Genomic DNA, 18047 nt, shown 5'->3' with positions numbered 1-18047 from the left:
GCGGGCAGCAGCAGCAGCAGCCTGCGGTTCGGGAGCACGCAGATGCGTGCCGGGGCTCCCCGTGGCTTGGCAGAGCAGACGTGTGTCCTCAGCGTGTGTACGTGCACACTTCAGCGTCCTCCAAACCCTGAGACTTTATTCTGGGTGATAACAGCGCGGTGCACCCCATAGGACGCAGCCTCAGGAGCAGCTGCTGCAGCTTTCCTTGGGGAACTCGGCCCCAGCTAGGGTGTGCAGGGCCTCAAGGTCCAAACATCCAGTGGTTCCTTGTCCTGAGGGGCCTCAATATGTCCTCCTCCCCCCCCCCCTCTCCCCTGCTGGTAGGGCTCAGCATGGTCTTGGATTTCTTTGGGGAGGGCGATGGCGATGTACAGTGACACCCCGAGAGCATCCATCTGACGTCCATAGGAACCTCCTGAGACTCCCCAGCAGAGGCACAGCAGTCACTTACTGCTTGGCCAGGTCCACATCTGGGTGCTGGCCATGGTCAGGTGAGATGCCAACAGTGCTGGCAAGGGAAAACTATGGCACATCTCCAGTCCCACATGCCCAGGTTTAGGTGTTGGGTTTGGGGTGGGCTCCCCAAGGGGCTCCCATGCACTTTTCCATGGTGCAGAGATGTGTGCAGGGCTGAGCACACAGAGAGTGGACCCTTTTCCCACTTAAGTGAGGACCCTCTGAGTGTCCATGAAGATCTGGGGACACACAGTGGGTCTGTCTCCCCAGCCTCCTGCACCCTTCCTGGAGGGGGTTCACCTCTCATCCTCCTCCAGGCGCAGGGCTCTACTGGGGACCCTGGGGACAGCAGTGCTGCCCTGCTCCGTGCCTGCTGCTGCCAGCTCCAGGGCTGGGGGGTACCTGAAGACCTCAGTGCTGTCCCAGCCATGTGCACACAGTCCCTCCTCACGCTGCTGCGCTCCAATGTGGTCTGGCCCAGCGCTAGTGCTGCAGGACCTGTCACAGCACCACTGGGGAAAGAAAAACAAAGGAAGGTTTCAGCCCTGTCACAGCAGAAATGCCCACCTTTGTGTCCCCACAATGCATGAACTGTGCACCCCAGCACTGCCACCCCTCCAGCCGTCCATTTCCCATTGGTGGCTCTACAAAGGGACAGCACCCTGCTTCTGGGGATGGCTCCTTAGCCAGAAGCACATCCCATGGTTGTACCTCTCTGTGGTGGCCATCCTGGTAAGAGCTCACCCCATGCCCTGGCACCCGTTGGCAGCGTGGTGGGGGTGGCTGAGGGGCACTGTGGCTCTGGTGCAGCAGCATTTGGTGGCCATCCCTTTCACCCCTGGGGGCCATGTGGTCCAGCTGGCTCAGGTAGGTGGCCATGTGCAGCGCTGTCAGAGAGCAATCGCCCCTCTCTGGCACATCCCTCACCAGGATGGCCGATTTGGGGCGCTTCTGCCTGCCCACACCAGGAGGGCTCAGCAGGGACCTGCAGGGTGAGGGCAAAGGGGTCCGTGTCTGGGGGGGATGCCGCATGGGGCTGTCCTCCTGTGTGTCAGCACCCAATGCCCACGTGGCAGGCAGTCCCTCAAAGATGAAGTAGGCCGGGTTGGTGTAGCTGCTGGTCGCCTCTGGGAGGCTGCGGGGTCGGCTCCTGCAGGGCACAGCAACACCAGGCTCAGCGACACCTGGGGATGGGGCACGAGGATGGACCCCAGCCTGAAGGGGTACCTGAGGAGCGGCTTGGGGCACAGAGGGGAGTCTTCTGCTGGAGCACCCTCCTCCTCCTCAAAGCTGATCCACTCTGCAGAGCACAGAAGTGTCACTTCTCCCCACATGGGCACATGGCAGCAGTGGGGTGGCACGGTGCCACCTTACCATAGAGCCTCTCGCGGGTGCTGCGCCTGTCCTTGGGGACGCAGACCTTCATCCAGCCCCGCATGGAGCCCGTCTCCTCGCCGTGGTGGAAGAGGAAGGTCTCAAACTGCTGGGCCATGCTGCCGATCATCGATCGCATCGCAATGCAGCACTCGCCTGCACACGAAGCACAGTGAGCCCCACACCCAGCAGCACCCTGCCCGTGTCCCCATCCCGTGCGCACCATACGACTCGCAGCTCTCCACGCCCTTGATGCTGAGGAGCAGGTGCTGGTCACCCAGGTACTCCAGGTCGGGCAGGATGGGGTTCAGCTGCATGAAGTGAGAGGGGCAGGGTGGTAAGGAGTGCCTCTGTCCTCAGGGAGTGATCACACCATGCAGGGTTGGAGGGATGGGAACAAGGAGGTGGGAGGATGCTGAGCCCTCCCCGCCGTGCATACCACGGGCAGCTGCTTTGCTGACCAGCACATCCTGAGGAAGCCAGGGATGTCGCAGCTCTGCGAGGTGTTCTCCCCACTGCGCTGTGCCTCTGCCAGGGGAGAGCCATGGGGACAGCTCCAGCCCCACGCCGGGCACCGACCCCCCCTGCCCAGCACTGCAGCCGCAGGGCACCTCACCCTCCAGGCAGTAGGAGTGGAACTCGATGTAGCACTTGCTGCGGCTGGCAGTTTTGACGATCACCTCGATGCTGTCCCACTCGATGTAGGCCAGGGGCTCAGGGCCAGTGCCAGGAGCTGCAGGACATGGGGGTTCTCAATGGGGGCCGTGTCCCAGTGGGGGACAGACCCCGTCCCCTTGTCCTTACCCTTCTTAGGCACAAACTGCGACGTCACACCCACCTCAAAGGTGGCAAAGACGGGCGAGTGGTCACTGGTGACGATGTCATCAGTGCAGCCTGGCATGGGGAGAGGCAGCTGGTGGGCTGCCAGAGCCGTGGGACTGCACTGGGCTCAGCCCCATCCCTAGGTGCCACTCACCATAGGAGCTGCAGACCAGGTGGGTCTCTGGGAGAGACTTCCAGAGGATGCGGTCACACCACGAGGGGACATTGATCCTCATCTAGGAAGGAGAAAAACAACCACTATAGGTGTCCTCTTAGGATCAGAATGCTTTCTCCCAGCCTGCTTCTTCCTCACCACCAAGAAAATGTAAAGAGTGGCCCTAAAGCTTCACCTTCCCCCAGGGGAAGGCTGAGCACCCCATCTAGCACCGTCTGTCCCACTGTCCCCATCCCCCATCTGTGTCCACATCCCATTGATGTAGGAACTCACCCCTGTGGTCTTGAACTTCTGCCACATGTAGTTGTCCCGGGAGCCCCGCTCGTACCGGTAGGTGGGTGGGAAGGAGATGTCACCCTCACCTGGGAACCAAGACACACGGGTGACATGAGACCAGCATCTCCAACTATCCCGAGGTGCAAACTGCTCCTATGGAGTCAGGCCCTGAGTTTCCCCATGCCCACATGCTCCCAGCTGTGGGGGCACTGCCCAGGAGGGGTTCATGATGCACATGACTTTTCCCAGGTTTTTAGCACCTCGCACAGAGCCGTGCAGAGAGACAGTGCTGGAGGTGGCACTGGCAGAGAGCTGGAAGTGCCTGGGTACCACTGGGAAGGCAGCAAGCAGCCAAGCAGCCCCACACTCACGGAACTGCAGGAACACCTTATTCTTCTCCCGCTCCAGGTTGAGTTGGTCCATGGCTAGGAGGATGTCAAACTCCTTCTTAGTGACATGGGTCAGGACGTCCTGAGCAGGCATAGGAGGAGCAGTGAGCACCAGTGCTGGCACCCTGAGCCCAGCTCCCCACGGACACACACCTGCACATCCATGTCCAGGCGGTAGTTGAGGTCCCCGAACCAGAAGAGGTGGGTGAAGCGCAGCGTGAGGTCGAAGGCGCTGAGCCGTTTGTCACCCAGTGCCAGTGAGCGCAGGATGTCACTGTAGTTCTGATTCCGCCTGTGCCGTGCGGAAGGGATGGCAGCCACATGTCAACCACTGTGGGGTATCATGGGGCCACCCCTTGCACCTGAGGCAGGAGGAGGACGGGGTAACCCCACACCAGTCCACCCCACAGTGTCCCCATCACCTGTGGGTCTTCTCGCTGCCCGAGGCCAAATGGCAGTTGACAAAACCAAAGGAAGTCCCATTGAAAAGAAAGGAGACACCCACAGCCCCCTTGTTCCCTGTGGGGACACTGAGCTCAGGGGGCATGGAGGTGCCGTGGGGCAGCCCCCCCAGCTCAGTATCCCCACCTCTTCCCTACCCAGAGTGTTGGCAATCCCTGTTTTGACGCTGGAGGTGTGGACATGGCTGATGCGCCGCTCGTGCTCTGGCTTCACCAACACCACCATCTTGATGCTCCAGAGGCACTGCAGGGCCACCTGCGGGACGAGGCAGTCAGCCCGCCCACCTCCCACACTGCAGGAAGACAAAGCATCTCCAGAAGTTGGTCATTACCACTCGGTAGTCGATGGCCATCAGCGTCTTCAGGGACGCACGCAGGAACTCGACCCACTCGCGGTCACCCAGGGAGTTCTCCTGTGTGCCGATGACGTAGATGTCGTGTGGGATGCAGGCAGTGGTCTCGTCCTGTGTGTGTCCCAGGCCCCTCGAGGTCAGCCAGGAGGCGAGGGAGCGGGGTGGTGGTGTGCTGCCTGGGGATGGGGACAGCGAGTGACTGCTTCGCACCCTCCTGCACCCCAGTACCTACTGGGGATGGGAAGCATCACACCAGCACCGTTGTCCACCCATGCACATCTCAGACCTGCAAAGCCCTCCAGGTATTCGTGTCTCCAATAGCAACCAGGCAAGCAAATTCCAAACCCCAAATGGCCATGATGGGGTTTTCTACAGCCTCTCCCTCCCACTGAGGGAGGACCAGTTCACACCTCGCCTGCTCCCTGCAGACCCTTCCCAACCGTTCCAGGTTTGCAGTGGGCTGTGAAGATCCCCCAAGATGACATGACCTCAGCCAGGTCACTTACCCATGTTCCACGTCCCAACATAAACTGAGATGAGGTCAGGTTCATCCAGGTTGGAGTGTTGGATCTTCATCAGCTGCAGCAGCTGGCAGAAGGCTTCTCGCTTCTGGGGGCAATAAAGGGGTCTCAGGGCATACAGGGCTCAGGGGCTGGACCCAGGTGTAGGGGAGCACAGAAGCCTCAAAGGCAGACAGGGTCAGTGAGACAACAGCACTCAGGTGCCAGAGTTGACAGAGGGCTGGCCTTGACCTCAAGAGCACCTATTCCCTGCATGGCTAAATAATGGCTCTATGTTTCCAAAACAGCCTCTCTGGGGAGGTGGGGGGAGAGAGGCTGGTGGGCATCCCCCCACAAAGCCACCCGCATTGCTCACCTTTGCACTGGGAAAGATGAAGTCCTTGCTCAGGCTCCTCTGCAGGTCACGATTGTACACCAGCCTCACCTTGCTCTGCACGCTCTGGTACTTGATCAGCTGCAGGACTGAATGTGGGGCATGAGGGGTACAGGGGGACCTCCTGTCCGACAGCACATGGCATGGGACAGAGCTCGGTATGCAGCCCATCCCACGGAGCCAGGCCCAGCCCAGCAAATGCCTCGTGCAGAGAACTGGGGGGCAGCATCCCCTTACTTTTGTCCTGCGGGATGATCTCCTCTGGGGACCCACTGCCCCTCTTAGTGATGCGCACTGCGCCCTCCTCCACATCCACTGCCAGGGCTGCGCGCTGCGACTTGCCCACCTTCACCTGCAGCATGGACAGGGGGGGTTCCTGGGTCAGCCCCCACCCACGGGTGACAAAGACACCAGGGCCATATTGTGTCCCCTGTCCTCACCTCGAAGCACTGCGTGGCCATGGGCTTGGTGACTAGAGGCAGGGCTGCAGGGCTGGGCAGTGCCAGGTTGTGCCGTGACACCGTGTCCTGCAGTGACATCAGCACCTGCCAGCAGGAGGAGTGAAAGATGGGGACATGGTGGGTGACAGCCTGGGGGTGGCTGAGGTGCCCAGACTTGGGAGATGCTGTCACTGGGAGTATGGGGTAAGGGGCCCTAAGTACGGGGAAAGGTGCATGGCTGTGCAGCTGAGCAGCAATTTGCTGGAGGGATTAATTAGCTGAGGAGTTGGCCAAGCACAGCAAGGAGCTGGCAGCATGTGGGCACCTTCTTCTCCAGTGATGAGAGCAGGTGGTTGACAGCTGAGATCTTGCTGAGGAGCAGCTCCAGGTCAGGATTGCCAGCCAGGAAACCCTGGAGAGGAGGACTGGTGCTGGGGTTGTGTTCAGGATGTGCCCAAGGCTGGCAGGGACCTGCAGCCCCCTCCTGCACTGGGAGCACATAACTCCTTGTCCCCAGCAGGGACCTCATCCCCTCCTTTGTGCTCAGAGAGCATCACAGGGCACGCAGCACCCTCAGGCACCAAAACAACCCACATCCCCTGAAGTGGGATGAGCCTGCAGGGCTCACCTGCTCTCTGGCCGGGCTGCGTGGGGACACAGGGGGCTCAAACACTCTGGCCAGGGTCTCCAGCCCCGCCAGCGTGAAGTCGATCTCACTGCAGAGAGACAGAGGAGCACGAGAGCTGGAGATGGACAGGGACAAGCAGGCGGCTCCTCAGCCCTGCCCTCCTCCTGCCATCCCTGTGCCACTCACCTGTGCAGCTCCCGGCAGGCGGTGACGAGAGCAGCACTGAGATGACGCAGCTGTGGGTGCCCACTGCGCAGTGCAGCCAGGTCCAGCGGTAGGTGCTGTGTCAGGTAGTCAGCCATGAAGCCCATGAAGTCACTGGATGGGCTGTAAGGGGGAGCAGTGGCTGGGAGCGGAGGTACCCAGGCTCGGAGAGGTGCCAGCCTCAGCTCAGGATTTGCAAACCACAGGGAAAGGCATCTTGTGCCCTGCTCCAGCTCCAGCATGAGCAGGGCTGGATGTGGGCAGCACCCTTAAGAGCATCCTCTTGGTCTCGTGTTTTTGGGACGTGCCACTTCCATCCTGCTGTGCTGTGCCCACCCCAGTGCCCCCGAGGAGCGCATTACCTGCTGTGGATCTGCTCCTGAAGCCTCAGCTGCAGCTGCTGTGAGATGTGGGGACGTGTGGGGGGAGCACCAGGCCCTGTGCTCTCCCCATTAACCCTGGTGGGCACCATGCTGCCAACATGGCCACCTCTTCCATCTTCCCCATCTGCAGGCACAGATCCCAGCTCAGCACCATCGCCTCTCTGCCAGCAGCCCCAACCCTTTGCCCCCATGCCCTCACCAGAGTCCTCATCAGCTGCTTCCCGGAGCTGATGCACAGGGTAGAGCAGTGGTGTCACCAACCCATTGTTGGGCTGCTGGTAGGCGCTGATCAGCTCAGGGAGGCTGCGGAAGTGCTTGGCCTGGATACCCTTTATGGTCTGGGGGGGCAGAGGGGATGGTGGCCACCATGTACCGCATCCACAAGCCAGATGCCTCCAGCCAGGTTCATAGCTAGGGTGGGCAATGGGGGATGCGCTGCACGCTTCTCACAGCAGGGATAGTGACAGAGAGGAGACAACATTTTCACAAAGCCTCCCCCAGGTGCAGCAGCAGTGGGTGGCCGTGGGGCTACCCAAGTGGCATCGTTCCCAGGCGGCTGCGCTGCAGAAAGGGTTGGTGCAAAGCTCGCACATCCTGTGCTGCTGCACTCATGCAAAAAGCAAACCACACCGCTCACCACGTGCGGGAAGCTGCAGGCTGCACCTTGCTGTGTGCAGTGCAGAAGTTGGAGGTGGGAGTGAATGCCCCCTTCCCTGTGCACTGCTTCCTGCACTCACCTGGACGGAAAGCAGCCCCTCATCGTCAGGCAGGATGCGGTAGGTGTGGACGTGCCGCTGGAACCTACAGGAGAGCGGAGCATCTGCACCCTGTGCACTTTGCAGGTAGAGGAACTGAGCTCCTGCTTCAGGTAATGAAGCTGTCACCTTGTGCCTGCCTCAGGGTGCCCCGTGTGCCATGCTCCCCAGCACCATGTGTTTGCCATTTGCATCATGCACCTGGCCAGGAAAGCCACAGGGAACTGGGGGGCATCCTTCCAAACCCGCAGAAGCATTGTCTGTGCATCTCCAACACATCTGTGCAGTATGTCCCTCAGTTGTAGTGGGGGTCCACCTCAGCCAGCCCCAACCCTGTGCCTCCGCCAGCAGCAGTGATTTAGGTGCTGGGGCTGCTCAAACTGGCAGCTGAGAAGTTAATAGCAGGCACTGTGGTCCGGATGCTGGCGCGCCAGAGGCTGGACGCAGAGGGGATGTTTGTATTCACACAGAGAGCTGTGCTGGCCGCTTCCTCCACCCCACGCAAGGGCCAAGCAAGCACACAGATGCACCTGAATGTGGGCAGCCCCATAGGGCACAGCATGCTGCCCCATGGATGTGGGGTGGAAGCTGTGCACGGCCCCCCCACCCCAGACTGGCATCACCAAAAAAGCCCCATCACTGAGAGCTGAGCAAAGCAGAAGTGGTGGCTGCACCCTGCACACATCCTTTTTGCTGCCGAATGATTTGCAGCCCCAACCCTGCCTTGCTGTCGCTCTGCTCCATCCCCCCACCCTGCTGCAGGGACTGGGGACAAGAAAGAAGCCAAGAGCAGAAACGAGGCAGAACTCACAGGAGGCACAGGGCGTACGCCCCTGCGATGGACTCACTGTCCCGCACCAGGAAGCAGCCGTCCCGCCCAGCCTTGGCCAGCAGCTCCTCGGCCACCACCCTGCTGATGTCCCGGTGGTACCAGCTTGCTCCTGGCATCCTCGTGGGTGACACAATGTCAGCTGCACTGCGTTGTGTCTCCCACCCCACATGGGCTGACTGCCGAGGAAGGGGAAGGTGAGGGCCCAGAGGCTGGGGATCCTGATGGGTGATGTGCAGCTCCTGCTCATAGGGTGCCCTGCACTGATCTCCCCAGCTGGGCAGTGCAGTGGGAGTGGGTCTGGGGGGGCTGTGGGGTGAAGCTGGGGGTCCAGATGCTCCTCATCACGGGTGGCTGCAGCCTGCAGAGTGAAGGGGAGCAGAGAGGGGCAGATCAGGGACCCGTGGCAGCACCACCCCACCAGCATCCTGCCCCGCTGCACAACAAGCATGAGGCCACACGGACATCCTGGTGGCACATGGGACCCCGTATGTCACCAGAGGTACTCACCCTCTCTCGCAGACATGGCACTGCACCCCCTGTGCCCCCACCGCCCGTCCCCTGCAGCCAGGCCCACTTCTCGCCGTCCCCGCTCTGCACTGCTGCGCCTGCCCACACTCTTCCTCCTTTACGCTCTGCTCACTCCACATCTGGGACAGCCTCCTCGTTCCTCCTCCCACTCCAGCCCTACTGGCAGGAGGAAGCCGGCAGCCATGCAGGGCCCCGAGCACAGTGGGGGCTGCCCAAGCACCACCACCCCGCTGCCATGCAAGCCCAGAGCCCCACCCCACAGTTGTACCCAGCGGAAGGGATGGAGGGCTGCATGGCATCACTGCGCTGTGCCGGGGCTGGCAGTGATGGGGATGCCTGCACGCGGGGATATGGCTGCAGCGTGGGGCTGAGCTCCAGCCATGCAGAGATGGTGATGCTGTGGGCATTGGGTGGGTGAGAAAAGTAGGTACTCAGACAGAATCACAGAATTGCCAGGGTTGGAAGGGACCTCAAGGATCATGAATCTCCAACCCCCCTGCCACATACAGGGCCACCAACCTTCCCACCTAATGCTAGACCAGGCTGCCCAGGGCCCCACTGCTGCATTCACTAATTCTATGCAGGGGTGCCCTAGCTTCAGGGAGAGGGGAAGCGAGGGGCTCAGGGAGGGCATGGGGACCATCACACTGAGGTTTTGCTCCTCGTGGCTTGCAGTAAGCAGACCCCACGTGCCAAGAGCTGCGTGGGGCAGCTGCCAACAAGGCTGCGTTAGGGTGATTAGCACCACGGCACTGTTAATTACAGACAAGCTGCAGCCACCATCTGCTGCAGGAGAGATGGGATGGGGGCTTCACCACCCACGCCAGCCTGGTTCCTCCCTGCTCTTTTTGCACGATTTGCTCCGGGCAGTTTACAACACCAGCACGTGGGTACCCCCTGCAGCAAGCAGCACCAGGCACAAGGACATCCCCACCACCCTCTGCACAAACCTCTCCAAGGCATCCCCTGAGCTCCTGGCACTGACGAAGAACCTGGGCACCTCGAGGGGCCACCACCTGGTTTGGGGCTATCAGCTATGGGCTGGTGGCGTTCCCATCTCTCAGCCCATCCCAAGCACAGCTGCATGGCATGGGGCAGTGACTGGGGATTTCACCACCTGGAGACCCTCTCCCACCAGTCCTGCTTTCAGCTGTTACTTAACCATTCCTGTGGCCACGGGTCTGGCGGCGGGCAGGATTAGTGCTGACCACAGAACCTAATCCAGCTCAGGGCAGGAAGGCACAACGCTGCCAGGGGCTTTGGGAAATCATTGCTGTCTGTCTGTCAGCCCGCCCTGCAGCAGTGCGTGAGTGGAGCAGCACAGTGTGGGGACCTGCAGGTGAGGCTTCATGCCATTTATCCAGCAGGAGCAGGGCAAAGCCCAGCAATCCAAACACAGAGACAGGTGGGCTGCAGACCCTGGTGTCCCATTGCCTGTGCTGCAGCCGCACCGACGCGAGCAGGAACCCAGGTAAGGCTGCAGCCAGACCTCCACCACTGGGAAGGTCACAGTTCACGTGGCCCCTGCCCTTGGCAGAAATAGTGCCTGCTAATCTGCAGCGTAAGCAGCTCTGTGTGTGCAATTAAAGAGATCACAAGTCCTGGACCCGGTCAGCACGTGCTGGCAGCCGCAGCCCCGCACTGCCGTGTGCTCAGTGGGGTGGTTGTGGGGTGTTCCATCCCCACCACCTGTGTGTGTGTCCCCACACTGCGGGACAGCAGCCCCCAATATGGACCCACTTGGTACTTTCACAGTTTTCTTATTTGCAGATGTGCACCCTGAATTAACAACACGTTAACCAGGAAAGGTGAGGCCAGCCTGCAGCGTTATGAAATGACCACAGGACGGAGCCTGGTGATGGAGCAGCCCTCATGGGCGTGTTCACACCATCATCTTGTGAACCACTGTCCCTGGGCCTTCTCTCTTTGGTTTCTATTCTCCCTCCACCATCTGTCTGTGCGCTGAGGGCAGGATGGGGGTCAGGGATGCACACACCGCTCACTGCCCAGGGATTGATTCTGGGTCCTGAGGGGCTCAAGGTCCTTCCCAAGGTGGCACAGCTGTCCCAATACCTATAGCAGGATTTAGGAGGTGCCTGGCCTCATCATGGCAGCCCCACAGGGTGCACAAGGAAGGAACCCAACCAGGAAGCCCCTTCCTTCCCTTCTGCTGTCCCCATCCACCACCATGTGAGGACCTGCACCCTGCCTGCCAGGCGCTTCCACCCCAATTACCATCACTTCACCCCTAAGCTTTACCAATCTCCATAATCTGCTTTCCCAGGGCTCCAGCCACCACCCCATTTATAGCCCACTCTTACTCACAAAGTATCTCCCTGGTTAAGAAACTAATAGGATTCCAGCCCCAAAATACCTCTCCCATAGTGCACGCACACACATGGCACACCCCCAGCCAAAGCCTGGTGGGCGAGATTCGGGGAGGGAGCGGGTGGCTATAAGAGGGCACAGAGCTGGGAGCAGCCGTGCTGAGCAGGTGGCAGCAGGACAAGCAGGAGAGGAAGAGAAGAACGTGCATCCGACCCCAGGTGAGTGCTGCTGTGCTGAACGGGCAAGGATGTCCATGGCAGAGTGGTGGCTGGAAGGAGGGCAGCCTGCAGCTGGGTGGGTTTCAGTACGGGTGTAGGCATCCTTAGTGCAGGAGGGCTTGGCCAAGCCAGGAATCCCAGAGCCCATTCTTGGAGCTCTGGCACCCAAAGGAAGACGTCGGCTCTTCTCTTTCTCCTTTCATCCTCCTTTTCCCCATCACACAAATCCTGCTCTCTCAGCGCCTCAACCTGCTGCTCCCAAGGAATCCTGTGGATTAGGATGTCCAAGACCCACAGCCCACCTGAGGCCATTCCAGAGCCCATGTTTGGGACTGACCCTTTGTTTTCCCATGGGGAAGAGCATCATCATCTTCCCTCCACTTCCTCCCTATCGCTTTTTCCCTTCTCTCCACCATCACTGGTTACATAAAGGGGTGATTCTGCCCACGCGCCCCTGGGGCTTAAAATCTTGCCTGGCCTTAAGCCCGGCTAATGTCAGAGCTGCCTAAGTTTAAGAAGCAGAGCTCATCCCTTCTGATCTCCCCACAAATCAGCCAACAATCAGCAAGATATTTTAATGGTTTAATTCTGGACGCTGGTGTTGATCAAGCAAAAAGCAACAGCCCCCCCTCGGTCCTGTCCCACTGCGGCTCTGGGGCTGTCGGTGAGTGTGGGATGGGGCTCTGAATGGCACTGGGGTCCCCCGCCCGTGGTTTCCTTACTCCCCTGTGAGTGAGGACAATGAGTATGCTTCTCCTGGTAGGTGATGGCAGCAAATTTCCAGCAGCTGCAGTCTCCAGCAGCTCCACCACTGGGGTGTACCCCCAACCCCATAAGGTCCTGAGGAAGCATGGCAGCTTGGGATGCAAATAGAGCATCTGAGCCCTGCTGAGCCTCCAGCCATGCTGCTCACAGTGCCAACCCCCAGGAGGGCCATTGCCAGTGGCTCTGCAGAGCATTGGCACACGAACCATTGAGTCCCCATTGCTGGTGATGGCCAATGGGTCTCCTGTTCCCACCTCCAGCATTTCCCCCATCTCTCCCTGCAGGTTCCTGGCTGTGTGGCACCTGACTTACAATGGCAGAAGGATCAAAGTAAGTGTAAGGCCACATGCTGAGGGTCTGTGCTGTGAGCCTGTAGGACACCGAATCCCAAGGCTGGGACATATCTGCCTGCCTGGGCACAGCTCCTGGGGATGCTCCTCTCTGGGAAGAGAGCAGCGCTGCCCCCAGCCTCACCACTGCTGTGTGCTTTTCCTGCAGGGTATTCAAGAAGACCAGCCCCAACGGGAAGGTGAGTCCATCGGGCACGTGTGGGTCCGTTCCCAGTGCAGATGAACTGGTGGTGCCCGATGATAAGGCTGCAGGGGCCTCATTTGGGGGGACAGAGGACGCAGCCCAGGTTGCCATTCCCTCTGCAACCTCCTGATTCCCCTATGCCTGCTATGGTGCCATCGCTGGGGTCACTTTTCAAAACAAGTGTTTTAAAAAACACACACAATTCCTACAATGCGATGCCTGCTCCTTCACACCAAACACCTGCAGCATCACAAAGCTCAGCACCCACTAACCTGATGTGTTGTTTCCATTTGCCATGGGCTCCTCCAGCTGTCCATCTACCTGGGGAAGAGGGACTTTGTGGACCACGTGGAGTCGGTGGATGCTGTGGGTGAGTGGGGTTCCCAAGGTGCAGAAGGCAGTGAGTGGCCTCAAACGCTGCTCTGTGTGGAGGGAGGAGAGAGGGCAACTCCAGAGGAGCAAACATCTCATTTTCCTACAAATATCTTGGAGCAATACTAATAAAGCAAAATCCCTTTGCAAGTAAGCCCTGGGGGTGGAGATGCTGAAGGAAGGGTCACCATCCCCATGCAGGCAGGTTCCCTGGAGGCAGCTCTCCTGGCTGAGCATTTTGACTTCAGAGTATTCTCACAAGGACCTTCCCTCTCTCCAGCACACCCAGTTCACCACCTCTTCTCTCCTGTTATTTGCAGATGGTGTCTGCCTCATCGACCCGGAGTACCTAAAGGACAGAAAAGGTAAGAAGGCACAAAAGCCCACGTTACACAGGGCAGGGACGCAACCCCTGTGGGTAGCCATGCCTTGAAGAGATCTGATGAATCTCATTAACTTTCTACTTGGCGTCTGAGATCTGCTTTTAATGCCAGTAAGCTATAAACACAGCTTGTCTTTCTTTCCTCCTTTCCCAACCCTTCCCCTGCTCCTTTCCCTCCTCGCTGCCCTCCATTCTCACCCCACGCTGGCCCCAGTGTACGTGACACTCACATGCGCCTTCCGCTACGGCCGAGATGACCTGGATGTCATTGGACTGACCTTCAGGAAGGACCTCTACGTCCTGACCACGCAGATCTTCCCACCGGTGCCTGAGCAGGTGCCCAAAACCCTCACCTCTCTGCAGGAGAAGCTTCTGAAGAAGCTCGGCGAGAACGCCTACCCCTTCACCTTTGAGGTAAGGGTTGCTTGGTGCTTCCCAACCACGCATCTCTATGGGGATCACCCTTGGGCACACTCTCTGTCTGCTCTCTGTCTCTGTTCTGCCCAGATTGCCACCAACTTGCCCTGCTCAGTCACTCTCCAGCCGGGACCGGATGATGTGGGAAAGGTCAGGTGCTGTCCCAGCCTGTCCCCCAGGTTGTTTCTCTCTCATGGGGAAGAGGTTGGAAGGGATGGACAGCTGGAAGCAGGGCTGGGATCTGCAGGGATGTGGTGGGGGAAGGAGGGGAACAAATCAGAACCTCGTGCAGCTCAGAGCCTCTTTGTAACCCAACATGTCCTCCCAGGCCTGCGGCGTGGACTTCGAGGTCAAAGGGTTTTGTGCTGAAAACCTGGAGGAGAAGATTCACAAGCGGTATTTGAGGGGAACCCTTATCCTTTTCCTCTGCCCTGAAACTGAACAACTGCACCATTTGGGGGTGATCACCTCCGGAGCTGAGACAAGGCTGCAATGCCTGCTCGTGTCATGCTTGGGCTGGGGACTTTGCCTAAAGGAAGGGTGACAGTCCCTATGCCCGTGTCCACCCCATCCTCAGAGCAGCCTGTAGACTGCACTGTTTGAATGGAGGAATTGAGGTGCTCCATAGACAAGCCATGTGTGCCCGGGGAGGCCAAGGGGTGACAGCTTCTCGCCCTGCAGGAACTCCGTGCGCCTTGTCATCCGCAAGATCCAGTTTGCACCTTTGAAGACAGGCCCAGGGCCCAAGTCAGAGACCACCCGGCAGTTCATGATGTCTGACAAGCCCCTGCACCTCGAGGCCACCCTGGAAAAGGAGGTCAGTGGGGGGCTGCTCCCAGCTCCAGCTACCATGTGTGCTCCCAGGGATGGGGACCAGGACTTCTTTGTCCCCAACCTCACTTGCCGGCCACGTGACTGAGCTTCTTCTGACTGCAGATCTACTACCATGGAGAACCCATCAACGTGACTGTCAATATCAACAACACTACCAACAAGATCGTGAAAAAAATTAAGATTGCAGGTGAGAGGAGTTGTCCCAGAACCACTGTGTTGGGTTGGAGATGGGGAATGTGGGCCTGGGTCTCTGCCGCCATGCCAATGCTGCTCCCTCCTGTCTGCCTCCAGTTGATCAGATCACAGATGTGGTTCTCTACTCTCTGGACAAATACTCAAAGACTGTGTGCATGGAGGAGATCAAGTGAGTAAAAAAGAGCTGGCAAACAGCTGAGGGAGAGGAGGGAGGGAGAGTAAGAGAAGCTGGTGGTGGTAATGGTTTTACACTGAGTAAGATCAAGGTTAGAAGTGCAGATGCGAGGAAGCGGAGGAGAGGGAAGGCTGCAGACACTGAGGGCCCAGCTTGAGCCTGGGGACGTCCCTGGGGAAAGGTGCACAGCTGCCCCTAGGCTGCTTCCTCTCCTCGTTTTGCATCTTGAGCCCAGCCGCAGCCTGACGAGGTCTCTGTGCTCCTCAGAAAGAAGAGTGACAGAGCAAAGGTGGGAAGGCAGAAAAAAAGAAGTGGTTGTGGGAAGGAGCAAAAGGAGGAAATGAGCCCAGGCAGCTGCGCGGGGAGGGGAGGACGGGGCGGGAAGGACGTCACACTGCACGGCGCTGAGCACCGATCGGGGGGTGCTGGCTCTGAGCTCTCCTCTCCTGACCCTTCTAGTGAGAATGTGGCAGCCAACTCCACCTTCTCCAAAACATACTCTGTCACCCCCACGCTCTCGGCCAACCGGGAGAAGCGAGGCCTGGCTCTTGATGGCAAGCTCAAGCACGAGGACACCAACCTGGCCTCCACCACCATGTAAGAGCCTCTGCATCAGAGCAAATCTCAGCTCAGGCACCTCAAGTGGCCTCCAGAAGCTGTGGCCTCAGCCACTGATCATCCCTTGTGTCTGTCTGCCACACTGCTTTGCACTACAACCTAGTGCACCCCACATCAGTACAATTGCTGTAGGGGTCATGAGGTTGGCTGCGTGTCACAGCTCCGCTCTGCCTCTCTCCTAGCCTGAGACCTGGCATGGACAAGGAGGTGCTGGGGATCCTGGTGTCCTATAAAGTGAAGGTCAACCTGGTGGTGTCCCGAGGAGGGTGAGCTCTGTGGGCATGGTGGCAGGGACCCCCTCTTGGGTCATGCCATGGGGTCTTGTTCCACTGGGCTGGTGACGAGGGGATGGATGCAATGAGAAGGAGCTCATGCTGTGGGCTCCTTTCTCCCTGCCCATTTCCAAGGACTGTGGAGGCAGCTGGGGTCCACATCATCCTCTCCGTCTCCATCACTACTGCCCCTCACCTATTATAAAGCATTTTATTTCAAAGCAAAAAAAACTGAAACCCTTCTCTTCTTCCTTTGCTGATTTCTTTCCTTTCTCTCCATGGCCACAGCATCCTGGGGGATCTCACTTCCAGGTAAGGAGGGAGCTGCCCACAGTGCTCAGTGCCAGCACAGTGCAGAGCCAGAGCCAGCGTTGTGCAGCACTGGGTGGGTTCACTGAGGGAAGTGCTTCTGCTTCCAGTGATGTCGGTGTTGAGCTGCCCGTCATCCTGATGCACCCGAAGCCTGTGGATGGTGAGTAGCACCTGACATGCTGCAGAAACACCAGGGAAGAAAATGTAGTTCCTGTTCATGGGGGAACTGATAGGACTGATGGCTCTGGAAAGTCCCAATGGTTGGATGACGTGCTCCAGAAAATGAGACACATGTGACTCATCAGCCACGTGCTGCTCAGGACCAGACAGCGTGCTGGAGGAGCTCTGCTCCCTGCTGCCACCCACCCATGGCTGGCTGCCCAGAAAAGCACCTGAGCATTGAGATGTCTGTTGAATGTCATTTCTGTACTAACTATAAACATCTCTATTTCAATCCCTGCCTTCCCATGCCGTGCTTATAAACGGACTACACAGATAAACCAAGGTAAGTTTACTTACACCTCAGACTGCGTTTCCTCCAACACGCAAATCACACAAACCCATCACAGACAGTGAGCTGCTCCATTCCGCTTTGGGTGATGGAGGTGTTCTTAAATTAGAAGATCCACGCCAGAAGCCTTGTGCACGTGTCACAGCAGACAGCACAGCGTCCCCTACAATAGCACAGCCGACAGGATGGGGGTTGTGGGCCTATTGATGGCAGCCATGGCTACCAGCTCCCAGAGACTGGTTCTGTGTTTGGTAACACCCTGCACTGGGGCACAAATATGGGGGTTTGTGGCCTGGAAGCTCAGTCTGCAGCTGTGGGGCTCTCGTGCTGCAGACCAGCACCGCCTCAGCTCAGCAAGGACACGGAGGCTAACAGAGAAGAAAAGCTCCCGCTTTGCCCCCACGTCACACCCCGCAGATTTCACCGGGTCATTTCATATTCACACGCTCTTGGATTTGCTTTTGCTGACTCTTCGTTTCCATCTTTTCCTTTTGTGGCTCTCCCTGGCTGCCTTTTGCAAGGAGGTAACGAATCCCTTTGTCACCACTTCAGCTCCCTTCCCTTCCTTTTTCCCCTTGACACTGCAAAACGCTGCCTTGAATGAAACCCCCCGAAGCTGCCGGCCCTCCCCCGGCTCCTGAGCCGCCCCACCTGGGGCCGCACGGCCGCAGGGTGTCTGCGGGGGGAGCCGGGTTTGGGGTGGGATTCAATCGCTGCAACTGCACCGCGCTCCTTGCAGCGAGGAGGACATCGTCATCGAGGAGTTCGCCCGCCAGAAGCTCAAGGGAGAAAAAGACGATGAAGACGAGAAGGAGGAAGGCGAGAAGGAGGAGAGCTGAGCTGCCCGCAGACGGAGGCGCGGGGGGCTGTACCCCATAGCACCCGCAGCCCTGCCCGCGCTCAGCCCCGCGTGCCCCGTAGCTGCCCTGCCGTGCCCTGCCGTGCCCTCCTGCCCCGGCGCTGCTATCGGGCTGTCCGTTCTCGTCCGTCACCGGTCTGAATTACGCGATGTTTTCGGTGCGTTTATAAATAAACCGACACGAAACGAGAAACGGAGCCGCTTTGTAGGACCGCTACAACGGGGGCGGGTTCGACGCCGCCGCCGCCAGGGGGCGCTGTGCCGCGCCGGTGACGCCATCGCGGC

At 59.0% G+C, this 18047-nt stretch overlaps 2 protein-coding genes across 10 annotated transcripts; one reads left to right on the top strand and one right to left on the bottom strand.

Moving 5' to 3' along the window:
- Window positions 1-116: 116 nt before the first annotated feature.
- On the bottom strand, window positions 117-9069 carry LOC116229498 (phosphatidylinositol 3,4,5-trisphosphate 5-phosphatase 2-like). 2 transcript variants are annotated; one of them, XM_090150507.1, is made up of 27 exons: window positions 8950-9069; window positions 8422-8800; window positions 7593-7656; window positions 7055-7266; window positions 6835-6979; window positions 6455-6595; window positions 6269-6356; window positions 5966-6124; window positions 5641-5745; window positions 5438-5552; window positions 5183-5289; window positions 4813-4915; window positions 4286-4482; window positions 4092-4209; window positions 3915-4011; window positions 3646-3784; window positions 3475-3574; window positions 3101-3189; window positions 2807-2888; window positions 2635-2724; window positions 2447-2563; window positions 2270-2358; window positions 2054-2141; window positions 1831-1986; window positions 1684-1756; window positions 1168-1606; window positions 117-968 (listed from the first exon to the last, which is right to left on the bottom strand). In XM_090150507.1, the coding sequence occupies exons 2-27, from the start codon at window positions 8687-8689 to the stop codon at window positions 753-755; spliced, it is 3597 nt and encodes a 1198-aa protein (XP_090006633.1). In that variant the 5' UTR covers window positions 8690-8800; window positions 8950-9069; the 3' UTR covers window positions 117-752. The 2 variants fall into 2 exon arrangements, with proteins under 2 accessions (XP_090006633.1, XP_031449849.1); XM_031593989.2 differs by lacking the exon at window positions 8950-9069 and having other exon boundaries at window positions 5966-6052; window positions 7055-7193; window positions 8422-8708.
- Window positions 7324-17914, top strand: ARR3 (arrestin 3). Of its 8 annotated transcripts, XM_090150514.1 has the most exons (18): window positions 9209-10441; window positions 10741-12611; window positions 12780-12810; window positions 13125-13185; window positions 13508-13552; window positions 13784-13983; window positions 14077-14136; window positions 14315-14382; window positions 14668-14803; window positions 14923-15007; window positions 15112-15184; window positions 15650-15787; window positions 15991-16074; window positions 16369-16392; window positions 16500-16552; window positions 16888-16897; window positions 17425-17427; window positions 17643-17914. In XM_090150514.1, exons 2-18 carry the CDS (start codon window positions 12595-12597, stop codon window positions 17740-17742), a joined length of 1188 nt encoding a protein of 395 aa, XP_090006640.1. In that variant the 5' UTR covers window positions 9209-10441; window positions 10741-12594; the 3' UTR covers window positions 17743-17914. The 8 variants fall into 8 exon arrangements, 7 of the variants coding, with proteins under 7 accessions (XP_090006636.1, XP_090006635.1, XP_090006638.1 ...); XR_016471185.1 differs by lacking the exons at window positions 9209-10441; window positions 17425-17427 and adding an exon at window positions 7324-7723 and having other exon boundaries at window positions 13784-14136; window positions 16500-16897; window positions 17643-17709; XM_090150510.1 differs by lacking the exons at window positions 9209-10441; window positions 17425-17427; window positions 17643-17914 and adding an exon at window positions 7324-7723 and having other exon boundaries at window positions 10741-11516; window positions 12566-12611; window positions 13784-14136; window positions 16500-16915.
- The last annotated feature ends 133 nt before the right edge of the window (window positions 17915-18047 follow it).

This window comes from Phasianus colchicus, chromosome 14 (genome assembly GCF_987193195.1).
Source record: "Phasianus colchicus chromosome 14, bPhaCol1.hap1.1, whole genome shotgun sequence".
NCBI classification, from domain to species: domain Eukaryota; kingdom Metazoa; phylum Chordata; class Aves; order Galliformes; family Phasianidae; genus Phasianus; species Phasianus colchicus.
The sequence above is the reverse complement of the archived record's forward strand: the minus strand, read 5'-3'. Positions and strand labels throughout refer to the sequence as shown.